A 17,079-nucleotide genomic window follows, 5' to 3' on the forward strand; every position below is an offset into this window, starting at 1 on the left:
CCGTTCAACTTAATGGCGAGACCTGTCGCGTCGATTAGATATATTTTTTTTTCTTTTTGTAGTAGATATTTGTGGACATTTTTTTGTCTGCGCGGTTTGATTCGTGTCCGCCAACATAAAAAAAAACCCATGTAACAACTCTCAATGTGTGGTCTGCAACAATGACACATCATGGCTGACATTCACTTCTGACGCCGGCAGCTTTATTTTTCGCAAAGTTTTTGCTGTCTAGCGTTTTGTTTATTTTCGACAAATGTGTAGTGTATTTAGAAAAATTACTGATTGGTTATAATAGTAGTTATTTGATGGACCTTTTCTACATTGTTCTGTATACTCATATGACCGATGCGATGACTAACCTCAAATTTGAAAGAGCGCCGTAATTCGCAATGTGTTCCATAGTTGTGTACTTTCGTAGCCGCAAGTGACGTTAATTTATTATTAATCAGTGACATTAGCAGTGGATAGTAACATTAAAATTGCGTGTTCAAAATGTTAACTTTAAAGTTAACTTTGTGTATTTTACTTGTTTTTGCGGAGTTTAATCGGATCAATGCTAGATTTGATCCAAATGCCTTTTACACACCCGAAGATTTAAACATTATCTTTGGATCGATGCAATGCCTCCAAGGTAAATTTGACATGTACATATTAATAGATAGTAATATTATACTTAGATATGTATATTTTTAGATAATATTAGATACTTAAATGATTCCATAATTATTATAAAGAATGTCTCGAAGAGTCCGATTTGGAGCCAAAATTGTTTAAAATGACTCCACAGCTAGTACCTATTTACCAAATAGTTAGAAAATCCCGATACCTCCTTTGGGAATAGGTATAGGTACCAATAATGTTCAGATTGTGAACACAGGTAATGTTGATGTTTTTTTTTGCTTTCAGCCATTATTACTTTGAGGAGTCTATATTCTGGAATCTGTCTGCGTGAAGACATGTAATTCATGAATCGTTCCATCTCTAACACCAGTGATAGGAACGTCAGAACCAATCTGAACTTAGGCACAAGCATGGACAACTGGACTTTGCAGGCGGGTGTAATCAATGCCCAAAAGTTATAACATTAAATTAATAATTACCAGTGGTACAACGAATTACATAATTTACCTGTCTTATGTTCCTGTCTATCTTCCTGTCAACGTTCAGATTGGTTCTTATTAAGGGACACCGTGTACAGGACTGCCCAAGTGCCTGGCAAAATTAATGTTAATTAATGTTAATGCTATCAGTGAAACGGCGTAACCTCGGTAGTATGAAAGAAGTTGTTTTTGATAAGGTGACAACACAAGCCCAAAAAACTGAGTGGTTTTGATTTTTTGAATTGAGCTAATTAAAGTAGGTATATCGAGTTAATTGTCTAAAGATATTTTATTGTTAGTCATAAGATGGTCAAATTGAATAATATGTTAATAATGTCTTAATGTGTTTGTTGCACAGGCGTTTTGGTGAGCATGGGTCAACCCCCGGTCCCAATAATGAAGGCAGAGGTGGTGTCGGAGCCCGTCCCGCCCCCGACCGTCACAGCCACTATGGCCTCCGCTCCGCAGCTGTCTCCCCAGGACAAAGTCACGCACACCAATATCATTCTGCCCGACATCCTGGCTGATACGTCGGGCTCGGCAAACAATAAAGAGAAAACTCCCATGTGCCTGGTCAATGAACTGGCCAGGTTCAACAAGGTTATTCTTTCATAATAATATGCACTAAGTAATTGACTCTCAATCAATTCTTCAAAGTGAAGTACCTAGGTATATTGTAAACATGTATGCAGTAATAATAGTAAACATTGCATTGATAAGAGGTTTAATGATTCACGTTTGTTAACATATGAAGAATTTTATTTAATGTAGGTTAAGAATAGTAAATGGATTCCAGAGGAAAAAAAATAATATTGCACTTCTAGGCACCAACTTGCAGTAGAGGCGGTAAACTTTATCCCGGTATTGTTTTTTAGTCATTTTAAATGCGATCATTGTAAAAATTTTAATTTTTCCGTATGATTATCAAAATTGAATCAAAGTTATCAAATGGCAGTGATTTCACTTATGCTTGCGATGAAAGCATGCAGAGACCCCACTCATTTTAACATTTTGTCTATTCATTTTGGCCTGGAGTAATAATATGAAGAGAAGCCATATGAAGCCGTGTTTCTTGCGTATAACGCATAGTGGAACCTCAATTTTATTATTAACTTAACAATGAAACGTAATACCATCATGTTGTTTCTCAGTACGGCTACCAAATTTAAACACAATGTAGTTAACCATATTGTCTACTAAATTAATAACAATAAATTTCAGCAATACATGATAGTAGTTTTAAAGTAGTAAACCAATATTTACCGGCGAGATGTACAAAAAAATATTTGATTCAGCCGTAGAAATTCTATCTTACTCTTTTTGTATCTTCTATTTTTGTATTTTCTATCTTGATCTGGTCTATTTTGCTTATGCGATAATCACATAGCAGGTACATGCATTGTAATAATACTGCTCATCGAATTGTTTCGAATTTGTAAAAAAACATTTTATTAATTATTATATATTTATTTTAATACGAGCAGTCACATTGAACAATTGAGGCCTCTAGAAACAAAAGTGGCAGTTTCTATTTTTGTAAAATATTGGCAATTCAGTAATAAAATTTCTTGTAGGTATAACTTCTAGTAATACTATTCTAAAATGTTATTTTTTATTAGTATTCCTTCAAAATTGTAGAATAATTTGTTTATAAGATATACCTATAAGAAGGAAATTATATATTTTTGTTGACTTGCCAATACTTTATGAAAAAAGACACTGCCGTTTTTGTTCCTAGAGTCCTCAATACAGTGTGATGATCGCACAAACAAAAACATAACTGCGATCATTGTATAAGTAAAACCACACCATTACTTATTTGTAAATAAATATTTCTGTTTAATTTTTTGGCAGTCCAGTATAAGTTTCATAGTATAATATGAAATTGAGCATATCGTCGCTTAAGAAACAACACCGCGGAAGCCAGTTAATTAAAATTTTCAGGGGCAAACAAAAACCGTCTCAAAAAATTGAAAATTGATACCTTTTAACTTATTTTTTTTTGTGTTTAGTTAAAAAAATGTTTTTTTTCATTCAAAAAGAATTTTTCCATAGGAGGAACACGGTGTAGGATTTTTTTACCTACCGAATGTTATTCAAAACTCAAAGCCGCCAAATGGGGACTTACGCGGTGTTGTTTCTTAAAAGACGATATTATGCTCAATTTCATTGATAGTGAATAGTCATAACGGTAAAAATAATAATTTTTGACTACCTCCCAATGGTATTTAAAAATTGTGTGATCTCAGTGGACAACTTATTTAGACAAAAAATGTACCATTCAGTAATCTAACAAATTTGATGCTAAATTCAATTAAAACACAAAAGTCCAAATTTGTCATAAACAACACTGCATCAGAGTCCAAATAGCACCTTTTTACGTGTGTTATAGTTTTTTCCTTCAATTATGTCTTTCAGATGTATTGACCTACTCTTACAATTATTGTACGATGCCGTTACGATGCTGATGGCGGATGTGATTGTTTGTGTAGATCAAACATCAATACCGGCTGACATCTGAGCAAGGCCCCGCTCACCGCAAGCGCTTTACGGTGGCTCTGCGGTTGGGCGGAGGAGGGGAGGCGGGTGCGGCAGGAGAAGCCTCGTCCCCCTCCACTCTCGCGACCGAGGAGTACTCGGCCGAAGGCTCTCGCATCCGCGCTGCGCAGCATGCTGTCGCTGCTGAAGCTCTGCGCTGCACTGCCTTCCCCCGCCCTCCGCCCAGACCCCCGAGGGCGCTGAGAAACCGACGTCCCAATGGTGTGCAATGTTCACTTATTAATCGAAATACCTCTTACTCCATGCTGTTTGAAGTGATTATTTTGGAATCTTGTTTCTATTTCATGATAGTCCAAGTCTTTCAACCGGTGATTCCAAACCAGTCAGGGTTCTTGAATCTTTTTAAGTAGTACCTTAGTACTTATTAAAAAATTTAATTACATTGCTTTTTATTCAATGAGTAATACATAAGATTTAAGAATGCAGCATTATCTATTATTGAAATCTATTACATAATTTGGAACAGACACCTCAGAAACATACCTATTGGAAAAAATACTTTTTTTAAATACGGGTACTGAGCGGGATTCAAACCGCATCCATCAGGTTCTGGACAAATTGTTTTACTAATTGACACTATTATTTTCAAAGTCAGTAACCTCCACTTTTACTTTTTTTTTTTTTTTTTTTTTTTTAAATATAATTCTTAATTTTGATTCTGCAAGTACTTTCCATTTTTTGTAAAGCTAAGTTTGGCAATATGTGTATAGATTCATTCTATGCCGTTATCTCATGATAGTCTTGTTCCTGGCAAATAAAAAGCAATCACAGGTATCAATGTTATGTTTCGTTGCCAGTAATTGATTTCTGCCGTGACAATGATGCCAGGCGACCACACCGTGCCCAGTGTACTAATGGTCTGTGATGTTTCAGCAAATGGCACGATAATGCCGACAGTGGAGCTGAACGCCTTGGCCATGAAGCTGGGCGAGCCTGCAGTGTACGTCCTGGAACCGCCCGCAGCTGAGGCGGAGAGCGCCCACAACGGCACCTCTTTTGCGGTCTCCTACCGACCGCAGGCCACTCGCCCTGGCGTGCCGTCCGCCGTGCAGCTGCAATCCTTCAACCGGAATAGCCGATACTACAACCAAAACAATAGATTCGTTAACAACTTCAATAAATTTCCCAACAATTGGTTTAAAGAGGTGAGAAAATTAGTCCTTCACTTACAATTTATTATAATAGGAATTCAATACTGGACATTATTTTAGAAGAAATGTTTAGTATGGCTGTATATTGTCATATGAGTGACTTTGTTAATTAGCAAAATAGCTGCTTCTGAGGTTTACAAAACCCACTAAGTAGTTTATTATGAATGACCACTACTTTCTCGCAGAGTTATAATAATAGGGTCTAGGACGATTTGGCACCGCGAACTGGCCTCCGCCGATTAGCCTCCGGTAATTGGCCGCCGGTGCAATCGGACGCCGGCCCAATTGGACGCCGACCCAATTCGACACCGACCCAATTGGCCTCCGGGAGGATTGGACGCCGCACAGTTGAATTAAATGCGCAAAGGAATAGACGTACGTTACGATTTATTGGAGTAAGTAAGCAAGTCAGTTTAATATGCTTCTATCTTCTCAGTAGTTGTACCTTATACATTTCGCACTTGACACATTTTTAATATAGATTGAGAATAATTATTATGCTTTATGATGTTAATTAAAAGAAAATAAGTCTTCCCTCGCTAAAACTTAAAGATGTGCATAATCAATTAATTTATTGTCTATACACGGGTACTTATTTATATTTACAACAAATATTAAAAATAATGTTAGATGTTAGAATGAAAATTAACTTATATTTCAGCGTTTTATCGACTTAATATTATAATAAAGCTTAAACATGTATATTATTATGCATAAATGCGTATTTTAAGATAGCATGAAATTAAAAACAAAATATTAAGTAAGTTATCTGCTATAAATGTTTCAGTAGTTTGATTGATAAGCTACTTAGGTACTGTAAAGGTACTGGGACGAAATCCCGAAGGCCGAAATCCTGAACGCTGAAATCCCGAATGGCCGGAATCCCGATGGCCGAAATCCCGAAAAATAAAAATAATACAAACATCAATAATTGCGCAATTTTTGCAAGAGACACAAAAACCCATTTTTTGTGGAAAAATAAAAAAAATACAAACATCAATAATTGCGCAATTTTTGCAAGAGAGACAAAAACCCATTTTTTGTGGAAATATAAAAAAAATGTAAAATACAAACATCAACAATTGCGCAATCGCTAATTGCGCAATTTTTACAAGAGACACAAAATCCATTCGTTCTATAAAATGGTCTCTCCTGAAAAAAATTGCGCAATCGGAAAACCCATTTTCCGCAAAAATGAGATTTGTCTCTCTTACAAAAATTGCGCGCACGATTGCGCAATCATTGATGTGTGTATTTTACATTTTTTTTATATTTCCACAAAAAATGGGTTTTGTCTCTCTTGCAAAAATTGCGCAATTATTGATGTTTGTATTTTTTTTATTTTTCGGGATTTCGGCCCTTCGGGATTTCGTCCAGCACCCAGTACCTAAGTAGTTTATCAATCAAACTACTGAAACATTTATACTTAGCAGATAACTTACTTAATATTTTGTTTTTAATTTCATACTATCTTAAAATACGCATTTATGCATAATAATATACATTTTTAAGCTTTATTATAATATTAAGTCGATAAAACGCTGAAATATAAGTTAATTTTCATTCTAACATCTAACATTATTTTTAATATTTGTTGTAAATATAAATAAGTACCCGTGTATAGACAATAAATTAATTGACTATGCACATCTTTAAGTTTTAGCGAGGGAAGACTTATTTCTTTTAATAAACATCATAAGGCATAATAATTATTCTCAATCTATATTAAAAATGTGTCAAGCGCGAAATGTATAAGGTACAACTACTGAGAAGATAGAAGCATATTAAACTGACTTGCTTACTTACTCCAACAAATCGTAACGTACGTCTATTCCTTTGCGCATTTAATTCAACTATGCGGCGTCCAATCCTCCCGGAGGCCAATTGGGTCGGCGTCGAATTGGGTCGGCGTCCAATTGGGCCGGCGTCCGATTGTACCGGCGGCCAATTACCGGAGGCCAATCGGCGGAGGCCAGTTCGCGGTGTCAAATCGTCCCATTCCCTAATAATATGTAGTGATAATTATTGGGATATTCTTCATGTAGAACTCTGTTATTGTAATTACTGAACAGTGTAACGATGTGATACAGTACTTATTTTTCTGATGTACCGTGGCAATGTAGCAATGTGGCACAAATAGCCTGGCCTGAGTCAGAATTAATATATTATTAAAAATGTTTATATTATTTAACTATATTTGGCCCATTCAGTATTGAAGCTATTGTTTGTATAATTGAGAATAGTGTACTACTATAATAGAATATGTACATATCGTCATTGCGCCTTCAAAATCGGCTGTGTGCATAAATTTCACAAAATAGGTTTTTTGCACCAAAAAATTTATAATAATTCCTTTTTTTATCAGGGAAAAAATATAATGATTAAAGGTATTCTGGAATTGCTTTAAAAAATATTTCAATGTTTTAGGCGACAGGTATTATAATTCACATTGGTTTTAGCCTCTCTTGTAAAGTTTTGAAAAATACACATAGTCGATTTTGACGGTGCAACGACGAGTTGTTGAATTTGAAGTCTTTCATTTTACACAATATCGAGTTAATTCAATAAGCGATCCTCAATTACTTCATTTTAATTAAACCTAAGGCCACACACAAATTACAACCACTAAGTGTTACGTCTACGCACAAGTATTGCTATATGCACCCCACATTTCCGTTGTGTCCCTTGGACTGATGCGTGTTTGGCACCCGCACACGTCCCCGCATGACATCCTCCATACCCAAAACATCCCTGCAATCAACATCTGTGACTTCCTGTAATGTCTAGTGGTTGTCATATGCGCGCGGCCTAATCTGTGTATTTATGTAAATAACCCGTGAATATTTCCAGCAACCGGCATTTTCTGGAATGTACCGCGTCCGGCTGACGGTGGGATCTTGCTTGTTCTGGGGAGAGGGCGCCACTCCGCAGGCCGCGCGCCATGACGCCGCTGCCCGGGCCCTTCGACAGTTCCGACTCACCAAGGACCAAGATACTTGCAATATCAACGAAGGAACTGCCGATGAAGGTGATATGAATAAAATTAAAACTTTTTTAATTAAAAATATCACATTGACTTAAGACCCACATAATATTTATATGGATAGGACAATATCAATAATATTACTTTTTATACTATATTCCAACTGCCTCATATCCAAAAATTAAGTATCTAATCTTGAAAACATCTTTGAATGCCTGGTTTAAATTTGCATTTTTCATTATTTGTACTGTATAATATGTATTGGCTTACGCGTCAGTTTATGATGTCGTGGGTCCTAGGTACATGCACATTATTTTTCAATTTGTGTTTGGAGTCAGAGTAACAGACCTAATGAGTTGAGCAAGTGGCCAACATACATTTCTCGTAAAAACATATATTTTTTTTAGATGTATGTTTTCTGGAGGTCCATATTATGATCCTATTAGGATCGGACATGGTCAATAGAAGAAGAAGAAGATTGACACAACCACTAAGTTAGGATCAACTGCTCATGCTGTACCAGATTATTCACATTGATTTGTTAACAGCACACAATGTCTTTCTAACAAGAAGTGAAAAATGTTTATGCCAAATATTGTTATTTATTAAAAATGTTCATTCATTTTAGATGACGACTCTGAAGAGAAAGACTCATGCGACTTGAAGTCACCAGTCTCAATGGTACACGAAATAGCGTTAAAATTCAACCTTCCCGTCACATTTGAATTCAAGAGTGAAAAAGGACCTCCACACATGAAGGTATATTCACATACTTTCACTATGATAATTGGCAATCTTTATGTGTTCGTTGACTAATTATAGGCAGTCTCATACGAAAGGAAGTGATTGAATTTGTTTTCAACTTTAAATATTTGATTGTAGGTGTTTGTGACAGTATGTTCTGTCGCTGAGCACGTGACGGAAGGTGAAGGCAACAGTAAAAAGATATCGAAAAAACGAGCCGCCGAAAAGATGTTGGAGGAACTAAAGAAATTACCCTCCGTGAAGAAAACAGTTTCCCAGCCCGAAGTACGCAAACCGAAAAAGAAACAGCAGCAACCCAAGAAGAGGGCTCGCAACTTAATCAAAGTGAGTACCATTTCACTTCTAACGGACATTTGTAACTGATTGATTTGTCAACAAACTTTTCCTATAGTTTCGCACGCTTCCTCTCCAAAAGCTGCTACAAATTTCTGTCAGGAATACATCTGAATCCATTGCCGAATATTTCTTTCACATTTCAGCGGTGGTTTTCAAACTCATTTCTACTCATTTTTACTGTGCTCTAAAAATACCAATTAATGGGTTGGATGAGCCTGTTAACTACAGTTTCTCAAATCTTGGAATCAAAAAAGACCCATGTTCTATGTTAAGTTTTGAGCGATATCTGGTTTTCATTGTAACTACATTTCACTGCGAAAAATCCAGTTTCGAAGAGGCAAAGGATTTTCATTTATGATATCCAAAATCCAACCTCTGCCTCTGACTATGGTTCTATCATTGTGACTGTGAACTGATTTTGATTGTCTGAAGTTTATAAATTTTTTTAAATATTCTGCCTGGAAATTAATTGTCAAGGACTGAGGCGCACACTTTGGAAACCACTGCATCAAAGTGACTGGACAATGCAGAAGCTTGTGTGACTTTAGCCCTTCATATGAGACTTCTGAGATTTTATTCAAAATAGTTGAAGGAAACAGTCGAACACAATGTATTACATATTATATTTTTCAATTTGGCAAAATACAGAATTCATTTATTTTTATTTTGCAGGAAAAGGCTGATACAAATGTTGGAATCGAAACGAATCCCGTGTCCCGCCTCCTGCAGTGGTCAGTGGAGGTGAGCGGGGCGGGAAGAGAACCCCTTTACACACCCGTGGAGGAGTCGGGGAGGGGCCAGAGACGCAAAGGATTCGTGATTGTGTGTCAAGTTGCCGGCCGCAAAGCCACGGGATCTGGAGCCAGTAAAAAATTAGCCAAGAGGAACGCCGCTGAAAGTAAGCCAACTAACCTTTCAGTCTTTTACAAAACTATCGAGGGCAGTATATATTATAATATGTATAATCATATGGCAATAGTAAAACATTTCATTCAAAACGAAAGAGATATTAGAAAACAAAATCACAGAATTAGTCATATGACAAGTCATAGTGTAACCGGCAAGTCATCGATCCACGCAAAAGAGCTTCCAGTTTGGCCTGGTGTATGACTGAAACTCCTCCCGGGAAGGGCAGTGACGGAATGTGAAAAAAGTAGATTGTGTCTGTTCAACTATCAGTTTAAATATTGTAATAATAGAACAATAATGGAAAACTTCACAAATTGGGATTGATGTACTATTCGATTTGCATATGGATTAACTACTTAATAATGGCGGCTTAAATCACACCCACGATGGTCGAGCTAGTCCTTGGTTCGAATACTGGGTCTGGCAAATTTACATATTATTTTTCAATTTGTGTTTGGAGTTGTATATGTAGTATGGACCACAATTAGGTTGAGCGAGTGGCTAACATCCATTTCTCGTAAAAACAATTTGTTAATACAAACCTCTACTCTGTGGTGGCCCATATGATCTTATTAGGATCGGTGGACATGGTGAAAAGAAAGAGATCACGTGTGCCCCAGCTATTTATTATGTACTGATCATATTAATTGATGAATCGTGATTGCAAACCTATTTTATCAATTGATTTCAGACATGATAAACAGTATTGAAGAGTTGGCAGAGAAACCAGGAGAGGCAGTGAAGGCCACGAAGTCATCCCCATCCCCATCCCCGTCCCCTCCCACAGGAGGATCGTCAGGTCGGCAACTTGTCCCTGGACTGCTGCTCATGCAGGAACACATTTCCACGTCTGCAGACAGGTTTAAAACGCCAATTAAGAATGGTAATTATTCATTGCTTTTGTTTCTATTCACGTATTATTGAACCGTTGGTATTTGATTTAGGATTTATAATATGAATAATGAAATTGACAATATTGAAGCTGCATGCACACTAGTGATGTGTGTGCTCGTCGTTTTTATAGTGCAACAATTGAACATAGGCAGACGTATTTTCTTGTAGTGAGCACAAGTTACATATCGTCATGAAACTAGAAGAATGTGAAGAACTCCAAAAACGCCACTTTACAGTAGAGACAAACATGATTTAATGTACAAATCTATGGCTATGGATTTCATCCATGATTTAACAATGCTACATTTTTTTGGAATATGCAGAATGCATCATTTGCAAGACAGGTAGATATTAACAACGGCCACTAGATGGCTCTCAAAGTCAATTTTCGATTAAAATATACATATTTTTCTAGTTTCAACGATTATATATAGCGAATTTGATTTTACGGTTTCTATTTCTGATTTCACTTGCATCCAGTGCTGATTATAAATTATTGCATAAATTACAGTGAAACCCCGATTCTACGGTTTTCAAGGGACTCGATATTTATAGAAAATGATAAATGTGGGAAACGATAAATGCAGCATATATAAAACTCGTTTTTCTCCTGGATTTTTTTTGACATCTTGAATTATTTTCAGTTTCTCAGGTAGAGTTTCTAGTTTTCTTCATGCGGGACATTTTAGTTGCGACCTATAAAAATTCACCGACCGACCTGTGCAAACAAAGCGACGCGACTGAAAGGTCTGTATGTATCATAAACAATTCTACGAAAACGAAATGAAAAATATTCAACAAAAACGGTCAATCGGGATAATATTTGTGATGGGACCATAATATTTAGACGATAAATCGAGGAAAACGATAAATCGGGGAACGGTTAATGCGGGATTATTTTAACATTGTTGATATGGATGTTTGGTGGGACTCTCAAAAATGAACGATTCGTATGGGAAAACGATTTATGCGAGAACGGTAGATCGCGGTTCCACTGTATTGAAATTCATTTTAATGTGGTATGTTTATACTATGGTTAGTGTTGCAGGTGGTACTTTGAGTATTTAAAATGGATCGCTTGCTAGGATAAACCTGCATAGATGCATACTCTTAAAGCTGGTACCCACTTATTGCATATCGTGGCATATAATTATTATGATGCAATGGTTTCTATTATTCCCTGTCTCATGACTGCATCCTTATCCAAAATCACATGGAGTTGTTGACATCATTTCCTACTTGATGCAGCAATGAGTTGATACGAGGGTGGGTCAATAAGTCCTTAGAAAAGCCAACAGGTGGCGCGACTAGTACTGTAAGCGGTTTGTTTTCATGCAGCGGCACTACCGATTCAGTATGCTGCGAAGTTTCAATCAGATTGGTCGGGTTGTTGTGTGTTTCTCGTACATTTAAAAAAAAAATTTGCTTGTGGAAAATGGAAAAATGGAAAATGGAGAAAATTGAGTTTAGAGCTGTTATTAAACATTTTAATATAAAAGGGTTAACAGCAAAGGAAATAAAAAATGAGTTGGATTTAGTTCACGGCATATCTGCTCCTTCACTTGCAACTATTTATAACTGGTTAAATGAATTTAAACGTGGTCGTATATCAACAAAGGATGAACCACGCTCAGGACGTCCTGTAGAGGTGACTACACCAGAGATGATCAATAAAATCCACGATATGGTGTTAAGTGACCGAAGATTAAAGTTGAGTGAGATAATTGAGGTTACAGGGATCTCAAAAGGTAGCGTCATTTCTATTTTACATGACAAATTGGGCATGAAAAAAATTTCTGCAAGATGGGTGCCGCGTTTGCTCACAGTCGACAATAAACGCAATAGGGTGGTGGCCTCTAAAGCCCTGTTGTCGCTCATGCAACGCAATCCGGATGAATTTTTTCGTCGCTTTGTGACTGTAGATGAAACATGGATACACCACTATACTCCCGAGACGAAAGAACAGTCAAAGCAGTGGATTGCGAAAGGCGAACCATGTCCAAAGAAGGCGAAAACCGTAAAATCAGCTGGTAAGGTTATGGCTACTGTATTTTGGGATGCACGTGGAATTATTTTCGTTGACTATTTGGAAAAAGGAAAAACAATAACAGGGGATTATTATGCATCTTTATTGGACCAGCTAAAAAACAAAATTGAAGAAAAACGGCCTCATTTAAACAGGAAAAAAATCCTCTTTCATCAGGACAATGCCCGTGTTCACACATGTTTACGATCAATGGCTAAAATTGAAGAATTGAAGTTCGAATTGGTCGACCACCCACCGTATTCGCCAGATTTAGCCCCCAGTGACTTTTTCCTTTTCCCAAACTTAAAAAAATGGCTAAGTGGACAACGTTTTTTTTCAAATGAAGAAGTCATCGATCGGACAAATGCTTATTTTGAGGACCTTCCGAAAACTTATTTTTCTGACGGTTTAAAAAAAATTGAGAAACGTCTAACCAAGTGTATTAAGCTCCAAGGAGATTATGTTGAGAAAAAAAAAAATATATACAAAAATAAAAACTGTTTTAATGCTTTTTTCTAAGGAATTATTGACCCACCCTCGTACCTGTCAGTCAGTCTCATACACAGCTGGTGGATGTCATAAGTATATAATACCAGTCAGGTTTTCCACAGTGGATTACGTTTGTTGGTTTGCTTTAAATTTTGATATGTAGGTGGTGCAGTTTTTGCATTATCAACTAAAATTTAAATTTTTAAAATTCACGAATTAGCGAATTGTACAAAAGTCGAGCTCCGCCTGTAATAATAAACTATACTATAATTTTGAAGGATTCAAAACGAAAAATGTTCTATGCACTATAGTTTTTTCAAAATCCTATGATTTTTAAGTTTAAGATTAAAATTGGCATTAAAGATGACAACACTGCTTCACATAAAAAATTGAAACTATTTTACGTGCAAGAGTAGGCAATCGTAACACACTTTTAACCAAAAGCATGCACAAAACCACTCAGAATTGAAAAGTTGACGTGAAGTGGAAGATGAAGCGATCAAAATATGTAGTCAACTATATTATAGTTACTTGGCAGAGTTATGTATTATCCATTTAATGTGACAATGTAAAATACATATTATATCCAACCGAGATCGTTATTTACATATTAATATGTTATTTTATTAATTACATTTTGACATGCGAAAGTTCAGCATTTGGCTGTCCACACTAGAGACAGACAAGTTTTACGTTGATTATATGTAAACGGATAAACAAGTGGAATCCAGGCATTAGTTGACCTAACTAATTAAGTAGATTTTTGCTTGTATTACTAAGGATCCTGTGATTTTGTGTTTTTTTTGCTGCCAATTGAATACCTACAGCCGACGAAGATGGTATGCAATATAATTTTAATGAACATTTTTAAACTTACTCTGTTCCATTTGAATTCAATAGATTGAATGTTTTCAGTGTGTAGTTGAATGATTTATGAATTTCCTGCATTGTTACTAATATTTACTTTGAGGGTACGTAAATTCTGTATGTGCTGTCCTATACATTTTCATAATAATGACAAAGTAACAGCACCTCTGAAGGAAATTCCCAATATTGCTTTGAATGATTAAAGTTTATTTGTTGTCTGATAGGTGTGAATGTGGAAACGACAGCAGCGATCGCCAAGGAACTTCTCCGTGCCGGCACGTCTCCCACCGCAGACGCCCTTGCCAAACATGAACTCAACCATAGAATAAGTTCGTCAATATTGATAGTATATTGTACAAAAGTAATATTGATTATGTGACTGTAAACTAATTAATATGTTATGTTGTGTACCGATGAATAGGTTCGACAGTGGCGAATGCGAAACCCATCTCTAGCTCGGTGGTGAGTTCCAGCACGGGCAGTTCTCCGCAGACTAGTCAGGTGATCCGACCCAAAGACCAGCTGCTCTACTTGGCGCAGCTGCTCGGATTCCAAGTGCAGTTTTCCGACTTCCCCAAGGTCAGGACTCTCCTTGACAATTTCATTTGAACTAATTTTCATAATAGATTTTTAGATTTTTTTTGCAGTTAAATTATATTAATCGTATTAAAATTATATTTTGTTCCTTCGGCTTGACATTAATTTACCAAATTTTCTATTAAATTTCTATCAAATAAATATTATATTAATTTTTTTTTTAATATTTTTTCTACATAATACAGAAATCAGATGTTTAGTGAGTAACAACACCATTGAATAGTGGTGGAATTGAAGAATTCAACAGCTGCCTAAATAATCAAGCAATTACATGATATTATTGAATAAAAAAAATAAATTAATATTATTCATTTTAATTTCAATCAAAATTCAGATTCATTTTATAGTGTATGAATAAATGAAATTTAATACCATATTTGCCTGAATTCTGTGGACAATGTTTTACAGATGCGACATGTGTTTATCATTTCTGCCACTATTCATGGTAGTGCCACGTAAGTTAGCTTAATTTAATATACATTACATAATTAACATATTTACATCTGTGCATCTCTTCTATACACAAGGTTGCTATTGGTGGCTATCGAGGGTGGTTTATCATATTTAAGTACAGTACTCTCAGTAATCCGCCGCTCGATTATCCGCAATTACTATAATCCGCCGTTATTTTTACTAGTTAAAATCACAAAATCAAGCTCTATAATCCGCCGGTATTCGTATGTTAAATTCAGTAGTCCGCCGTGTGCCTATATCAGCTCTCCGCCGTCATATTTAATGTAGCTGAGACATGGAACAACCTAGCGGGACGAGCAATAATTTAGTCGTGAAAAAAGCTGTGACCCTCCACGAATCAAGATGGAAAACAGGTAACCGGAAGACTTAGTTCCATTAGAAGAATCGATTTAGCGGACGACTGAAAACTCAGAGCTAGCGCGAAATGTTTTAGTAGAATGCATAGCAGAAAGTTCTGAGGAGTATGAGCTACTTACGACTGAAGACGATCTTATAAATACATCAAGAGGCTTGTATTCTGAGGATGAAGGCAATAGTTGTCAACCAACTGTAGCTCATACAGTCAAATCAGAAAATGCACTAGCTGGGACTGACGCGTTACCATTAGATGGGCAGAGGAAAATATAGCAACCGTCAACACATTCATCATGTTGCATAAATTACGATATGACACAATCTTCCAACAATATTCAGAAAAAAATAAACAACACTGAACAAGTGGTTGTGTTAAGTGATTTACTGTTTAATATGTATGTAGTTAATAAACTAGGTTTATAATAAATAATATGTATAATTTAATACATTTTTAATTAATTTTGATCACAGAAAAAACCGTAAGTTGCTAGTACAAATTTCTCAATCAAAACTATTTTTATGAAATACCTGTCTTAATTTTTACAATATTTTGTATTTATGCACTTTAATCCGCCGTTTTCACTAATTCGACACTTGTCTGGTTTTTGGGGTGGCGTATTACTGAGAGAGTACTGTATTGAGTATTATAATTGTTACAATAAGTTAGTTATAATTGTTACAATAAGTGCTATGTTTTAACAGCACCTCTTGGCTGTATTAGCAAGACTGACAAGATCTGACAAGATCTCGTCGATAACCGAAAGTCGCTGTAGTCGACTTAACAGGAGGGGCGTGTTAGTTCACAGTTTTAACACATGGACAAGAAGTTCTTGTTCGACCTGTCCGACAACAATATCTCGTCGATAAAGCGTCAATTACATTGAGCTTCTTTACGATCTGTTTGTTGGCGAATTTATAATCTGCCTGTAAAGTCGCCCAGTGTAATCATCGAAGAAGCTAACATGTTCGATGATTACACTGGGCGACTTTACAGTCAGATTATAAATTCGCCAACAAACAGCTCGTTAAGAAGCTCAATGTAATTGAAGCTTAACCGAAAGTCACTAGTCGACTAAACAGGAGGGGCTTGTTAGTTTTAACACGTGGACAAGAGGTTCTTGTTCGACAGTAGAGCGAGATAGACAGTTTTGATGGCTAACTTATTGTAACGATTGTAATACCTCAGTACATAAATATGATGAACTACCCTCGATATCAGCCTTGGGTATAGAATAGATGTGCTGATCCTTTTTGTATACATTTGTAGGTTCCATCCACTTTCGGTTAGCCTTATAAATGTTTAATATAACAATTGCAGGGAAATCATGGAGAGTTTCTGTCGCTGGTGTCTCTGTCAATTGACCCGCCAATGGTCTGCCATGGAGGTGGGCTCACCACAGAACAATCGCATGACCAATCGGCCCGCGCTGCCCTTGAGCACCTCTCGCGGATGGGCATCGACAATCTCACCCCACACCCACCCACATCTGGAGCCGCCCCTGTAGCCGTTGCTCAGGGACAAGGGTAACTTATTATTTCACTACATACATGTATTACTGTTTCCTGTGTGACACT

General features: G+C 36.4%; 1 protein-coding gene across 2 annotated transcripts in view; it reads left to right on the forward strand.

Moving 5' to 3' along the window:
- Positions 1 to 17,079, forward strand: part of stau (double-stranded RNA-binding protein Staufen) — a 33,561-nt gene that overhangs the window by 13,885 nt on the left and 2,597 nt on the right. Inside the window, exons 1-12 of one of the 2 annotated variants that reach the window (XM_085947692.1) lie at positions 167 to 631; positions 1,459 to 1,700; positions 3,593 to 3,860; positions 4,533 to 4,804; positions 7,661 to 7,838; positions 8,422 to 8,552; positions 8,676 to 8,882; positions 9,567 to 9,792; positions 10,495 to 10,686; positions 14,304 to 14,408; positions 14,501 to 14,658; positions 16,823 to 17,028. In XM_085947692.1, coding sequence (XP_085803818.1) covers positions 493 to 631; positions 1,459 to 1,700; positions 3,593 to 3,860; positions 4,533 to 4,804; positions 7,661 to 7,838; positions 8,422 to 8,552; positions 8,676 to 8,882; positions 9,567 to 9,792; positions 10,495 to 10,686; positions 14,304 to 14,408; positions 14,501 to 14,658; positions 16,823 to 17,028 — 2,324 coding nt within the window. In that variant the 5' untranslated portion in view covers positions 167 to 492. Of the gene's footprint in view, positions 1 to 166; positions 632 to 1,458; positions 1,701 to 3,592; positions 3,861 to 4,532; positions 4,805 to 7,660; positions 7,839 to 8,421; positions 8,553 to 8,675; positions 8,883 to 9,566; positions 9,793 to 10,494; positions 10,687 to 14,303; positions 14,409 to 14,500; positions 14,659 to 16,822; positions 17,029 to 17,079 lie in introns of those variants that run through there. The other variant, XM_085947691.1, reaches the window with a different exon arrangement.

This window comes from Rhyacophila brunnea, unplaced genomic scaffold (genome assembly GCF_057557595.1).
Source record: "Rhyacophila brunnea isolate RB1 unplaced genomic scaffold, BYU_Rbru_1.0 scaffold_2, whole genome shotgun sequence".
Lineage (NCBI taxonomy): Eukaryota > Metazoa > Arthropoda > Insecta > Trichoptera > Rhyacophilidae > Rhyacophila > Rhyacophila brunnea.